At 35.4% G+C, this 5,743-nt stretch overlaps 1 protein-coding gene across 2 annotated transcripts; it reads left to right on the forward strand.

Annotated features, from left to right (window-relative positions):
• Positions 1-2,141: 2,141 nt before the first annotated feature.
• LOC105221955 (BTB/POZ domain-containing protein 9) lies at positions 2,142-5,438 on the forward strand. Of its 2 annotated transcripts, XM_011199103.4 has the most exons (8): positions 2,142-2,292; positions 2,500-2,599; positions 2,679-3,163; positions 3,226-3,333; positions 3,392-3,922; positions 3,984-4,215; positions 4,326-4,540; positions 4,636-5,438. In XM_011199103.4, the coding sequence occupies exons 2-8, from the start codon at positions 2,530-2,532 to the stop codon at positions 4,894-4,896; spliced, it is 1,902 nt and encodes a 633-aa protein (XP_011197405.1). In that variant the 5' UTR covers positions 2,142-2,292; positions 2,500-2,529; the 3' UTR covers positions 4,897-5,438. The 2 variants fall into 2 exon arrangements, with proteins under 2 accessions (XP_011197405.1, XP_049310843.1); XM_049454886.1 differs by lacking the exon at positions 2,500-2,599 and having other exon boundaries at positions 2,163-2,292.
• The last annotated feature ends 305 nt before the right edge of the window (positions 5,439-5,743 follow it).

The following is a 5,743-nucleotide window of genomic DNA, read 5'->3' on the forward strand; positions in this document are numbered from 1 at the left end:
ATATCACATACTCATTATGTTCTGAAGAATTCAGCACCATTGGATTCAAAGCAAAAATATTGAATTAAACTGCACTTATTAAATTAATAGAAAATTGTTTAATAAACATTCTAACCAATTAAGAGAAACTCATATTGATTTCTGTCCTTAACCTACCCTCAAATGACAACAAAACTAGACACTTGCAATGGCAATTGGCTTCAAGAGCAATGCCTGTAATCAATTTCCATTAGTTTCTTAACAATTAAGAAACTGTCAGCAATTGTTACAACGTTCGAGTGAGCACTAAGGCTTTTGTACTCAAACTCTCTCTTTACCCAACACGGCGCATCAATACTATTGAGTGGTTCAAACTCTTTTCCGATGTAAGGGTTTTCCGAGGATTATACGAAACGGATATCTATATACTTGTTTCGTATATTTTGATTTAATTTGACAGTTAAGCTGGCGCGAGTTTTGCACAGACGCATGTTGTGGTTACAAACGCTTCTCCACAAAGAGTCTATAAAGTGAGGCGCAGACGAAAATGTCGCGACGGTTTCTTGCCACAAATCGAGTTTTCATGTCGACATTGCCACTGCAGATCCTCTTAATCGCTTAGAGGCATACTTATGTATGCAGCTCTAGGTATATTTTGCAAAGGTTAGTAGAAATGTGCAATTGTTATACCCTGAACAGGGCCATGACGCAGAAGGAAGCGTCGGAGACTATAAAATATATGTATAAATGATCGGCATGACGAGCGGAGTCGAAAAGGGAACGATGATATATACGAAAAATTGTTTAATGCAGACCACTATAAAATATACTTGCCATACAAAAAGAACGATGAAAATTAAGTTCTGGTATGAAAATTTTTTTATTTGTGAAGGGTATCATAGCTTCTGTGCAATAGAAGTAGGTTTTTCTTGCTTTTCAATTCTATTTGGGTAATATTTAAGGCTTATACAACAGTAGTAAATCACCACCGATCCGACGACGGTCGAGTCTACGCAACCGGAACGGGTCCGGACTTTTATCTGGCCAAGGACTGTCGACTTGCAGGAACTCTGTCGCTACAACAGCAGTATTACATCACATAAAATTACTCATGAGTTTCACTTCGGAGAAACAAAAAAGATTTAAATCTGATTGCAGATTACCAGAATCTATGTATATTAAGAATTCTACCACAATACAATTGTGTAAACTTTATATATTATATACTGCAATTTTTCATACAACTTAAAATTAAAACCCTAAAATGTAAAATTTATATTTGTTTCCTTTAAAGCTATTAAGTAGTAGCATTCAATCGAGATTGGATTTCCTTCTTAGTTTTCGGTCCGACATTGGCAATCGGCGATGGCTCAGTAGTTTGACTGTCATCGTGCGGCGTCTGGTTCCTGGCAGCAGCGCGCTCATTTCGTATATTATCATACTCTTTTAACTCGCCCAACTTTAGAGGAATGCTTTGCAACTCACGCTTACGCATTTTATAGTAAGCAAATGCGTGTAAATTATAATTTATTATGAATACTGTAATTTATGCTTTTACTAAATGAAATTGAAATACAAAAGTAAACACATAAGAAACGAAACAGCTGCTTACAGGGTTGTATTTTAGTTATTAATGTTGCCATACTGAGCATTGTTTATACCCTCCAAAATTACTCTCTTTTCTATGACAGTGGAACAATACCTGCAAAATAGATAAAATAAATATAATCAGTAATGTTATTCATATATATTTAATAGAAAGTGTTTAGTGGTTAAAATTAAACTAATCCAGTACTGCAATCATAAATGGTATTGAAATATGCACATATACATAGGTTTGACTAAAAATTGAGTTATAAGAAATTTTATGTGGTTTGCTGCTCCAATGTCGTAATCTCGATACAGTTGAAACAAAACTTATTTTTTTTTATACATGTATGTATATTAATTTCATATCATTTATCTGGTTTCGAAATAATTTTAGATTTGATGTTACCTTATTGAGAATGTGAATATTTGAATATTTGAAAATATTTAAAAATTTCAGTTAATGTAATAAAAAATAATAATTTTAAAATTTGATTGAATAAATTATATTTTCCATTGAAGTGATATTGTTTTTAAAAATTGCTCATTTAGTACTGCCATCGTTTGATTGATGTTTGCACAAACCACGCTAACTCTGTCTGGCAGCACTCCGCTGTCGATATTAGAAGAAGCGATGCAAAAGAAAATATACAAAATAAAAAGTCGAATAATTGCGTCGCTGCCGGAAAACATTTTGAAATTCTATAAATATTTGATAACAACGGCGTAAGTGTTTGCTCTAGACAAAGTATATATTTATTATAATAACTGTCTAACAATTATTCGTAATTTTAAAATATGTAAAAAGCATATCGTGCGTCTTGTGAGCGAAAATATTTAGAAGTTTTTCTGTGTTTACCTAGTATCAATTCGTTACATATTTGTACTGTCACTGTTCTCATTTGCATTTTATTTAAATACATTTATTTTAAGTGCTGTATTTGTTAAACGAAATTTCATAAGATGAGCAGCCAGAGTCAATATAAATTGCTATCTTTGACTAAGACACGGAGCGACGATGTAAAATTAACAGGTATGCCCATTGCCTCTAACTCCTAAGCTAATAACCCTTTTTTGAACAAAATTAAAACATATTTCGTTTATAATTCTAGAACGTTTCTCGGAGCAGATGGCGCAACTTTGTATGAACGACGACTATTCGGATGTGACTTTTATAGTGGAAAATCAACGTTTACCAGCTCATCGTGTCATTTTGGCAGCACGTAGTGAATATTTTCGTGCGTTACTATTTGGCGGACTGTGTGAGTCCAGACAGAGCGAAATTGAAATGCAAATTCCTGTTGAAGCCTTCAAGGCTTTACTAAAATATATATACTCTGGCCATATGCCACTCGCACAGATGGATGAGGACAATATACTGGACACATTGGGGTTGGCTAATCAATATGGTTTCAGCGAATTGGAGCATGCCATATCACAATATCTGCGACAATATTTGGCGCTTAATAATGTTTGTGCAATTTTGGATGCGGCGCGTTTGTACAATTTAGATAAGCTAACTGAAGTGTGTTTAACATTCATGGATCGCAATGCCGCACTTATATTGCAACATGAATCCTTCAAAGCGCTGTCGATGGTTGGTCTATTTTGTAGATAAATTAGTTTAAATTTAACTAAACTTATTGGTAACTTATCAAGGAATCGCTAAAGGAAGTATTACGCCGTGACTCATTTTTTGCGCCTGAGGTGGATATATTTTTGGCCGTGTGGGAATGGTGTAAAAACCACACAAACATCAATATTGACGTAAGAAAAATATTTAATCTATGTAGCCCTATAATTAAATATAAATTTAAATTTACAGTCTGTCGTGTCTTACGTACGCTTGCCGCTAATGAAACTTGAAGATTTGTTGCAAACCGTGCGTCCATCGGGCATATTGGATGCCGACAAATTATTAGACGCTATACAAGAGCAAACAACTTCAAAATATTTACCATATCGTGCCGCTCTGTGGCCTGAAGAGAATGTGGCAACAGCGAAGTTTCACTCCCGAACCATACTTGGCGAATGCCGTGCGGCTTTGTTGGACGGTGATTTCATTTCATATGATATGGAAAAGGGTTACACACGTCATTGCATTGGTGACAATATAGAAGGTGGCATTACTGTTGAATTGGGCACAATATGCATTATCAATCATATCAAGCTGCTACTTTGGGATCGGGACAATCGCTCGTATTCATATTACATAGAAGTGTCGGCAAACTCTACCAATTGGGATCGCGTTATAGATTACTCACAGTATTATTGTCGATCGTGGCAATTTTTGTATTTTTCCGCACGTCCGGTACGCTACATCAAACTCGTGGGCACACACAACACCGTCAATAAAGTGCGTACTGGAAATTATATAAATGTTTTGCGTGTCTGTAGTAATATTTTTATCATGCTAGGTATTCCATGTAGTTGGCCTGGAAGCCATGTATACTGCGTCCTTACCAAAAGTAATTAACGGCATTGTGGCGCCCACTGCAAATGTTGCACGCACCGATGTGAGTGCTATTGTGGTAGATGGTGTGAGTCGTACGCGTAATGCGCTCTTGAATGGCGATTATGTGAACTACGACTGGGATTCCGGTTATACATGCCACCAGCTGGGCAGCGGCGAGATTGTGGTTAGGTTAGGTAAGAGCTTACAGCAAATAAAATTTATTTTTCTTTACTGTATGTTTCACATTTACTAAAAAAGTTTTTTTCTTTACTGCATGTTTGCCATTTGCTACATCACTATATAGGGCAGCCTTATATTATCGGCTCAATGCGCCTCTTGCTATGGGATTGTGACGATCGCACTTATAGTTTTTACATAGAAACTTCAGTGAATCAAAAAGATTGGCACATGATCGTCGATAAGCGCAATGAACAAGTGCGTTCCTGGCAAAATTTCTCATTCACACCGCGTCCCATCGTATTTATACGTATTGTCGGCACACGCAACACCGCAAATGAGGTGAGAATTTGAAACAAGCACTCGTTTGTTTACACTCATTTGTTTACACTCGTTTGTTTACAAAAATTATTTAAACGTCAAATTTTATTTCATAGATTTTTCACTGCGTGCACTTGGAGTGCCCCTCACAGGACCCGAACTTTTTGCAATTGGAAAAGGAGAAGGAACAGGAACTGCGTGCTAATAGCAAAATCACAGACGGTGCAGCGACCGACGATGACAGCAATGATGTCACAGCTAGTGCGAGTAATGCAGTAAGCAATGATGCCGTGTGCTCAAATCAGCCAAGCAACAATGAACCCTTACCAGATGATGTACTTATCGGGCTGGACAATATTTCGGTGGATGGTAATTAGAAAAAAGTTTCGGCAAAAACAATGCAAACTTCACACTAGCCCTGTGGGCAACTCGAATACGAGTCATATTTTAAGCAAATCAATTTTATAGCTATGAAGAGGTTGAATATTTTGTACTTTAAACTCTCTATTTTGAAGTTTTATATATACATACATACATATATCTATAACGGCTCTTAGTGATGTTGCTGTTTTAAGTGTGTGTCAAATTTACAATGCGAAACATTCAGCGCCACCACTCCAAGTGGCATATGCGTCATTGCAATCAATAAGCGTGTGTTTAGTCTAATATTTTTAGCAATGTAAATTATTGTTTGAGATATTCTTATACATAAGTGTTGAATTTTAATAATTAATCAAAAATCATATTTTCGAAACTTTGTCAATATGTAAACAAAAACTACGGAACCATAGTAATTACGTTTGTAGCGGGAAAATTCTTTCAAGTATAATATTGTACAGATTCTTTGCTATCAATACTTATTTTTATTAATAAAAAGACACTTTTTGTGTGTTATTACGGCACTCCGCGTTAACCGAAACCGAAACTGCATTTTCTGGTACAGAACTATATATCACTAACTGTGTTACTTAACGAATGAATTATAAAAGACACATAACCTCAAAACGTGAAATTTTTAAACAGCAAAAAGCTGTTTTATTAATATGTTGGTTTGTTGTTCAAGCGCAGCATTATTTATTTTATATCTGTATATTTACTGTTATTTAACTAAATAACATTGTTTTTGTATATATGTACATATGTCTTAACAAGTGTCTACACTCTTTGTACGCTTTGGTGTATAAGCTTTTTTGAAATCGTTTGTTCGCCGTTCTATGTATGTGT

The sequence above is a fragment of the Bactrocera dorsalis genome, chromosome 4 (assembly GCF_023373825.1).
Source record: "Bactrocera dorsalis isolate Fly_Bdor chromosome 4, ASM2337382v1, whole genome shotgun sequence".
In the NCBI taxonomy this organism is placed as follows: Eukaryota; Metazoa; Arthropoda; class Insecta; order Diptera; family Tephritidae; genus Bactrocera; species Bactrocera dorsalis.

Excerpts from the sequence above, each read along its gene's own strand:
- LOC105221955 (XM_011199103.4), top strand. The coding sequence starts at position 2,530 with ATGAGCAGCCAGAGTCAATATAAATTGCTATCTTTGACTAAGACACGG. Across the intron at positions 3,164-3,225 it reads CCTTCAAAGCGCTGTCGATG|GAATCGCTAAAGGAAGTATT; the intron begins GTTGGTCTATTT and ends TAACTTATCAAG. Across the intron at positions 4,216-4,325 it reads CGAGATTGTGGTTAGGTTAG|GGCAGCCTTATATTATCGGC; the intron begins GTAAGAGCTTAC and ends ATCACTATATAG.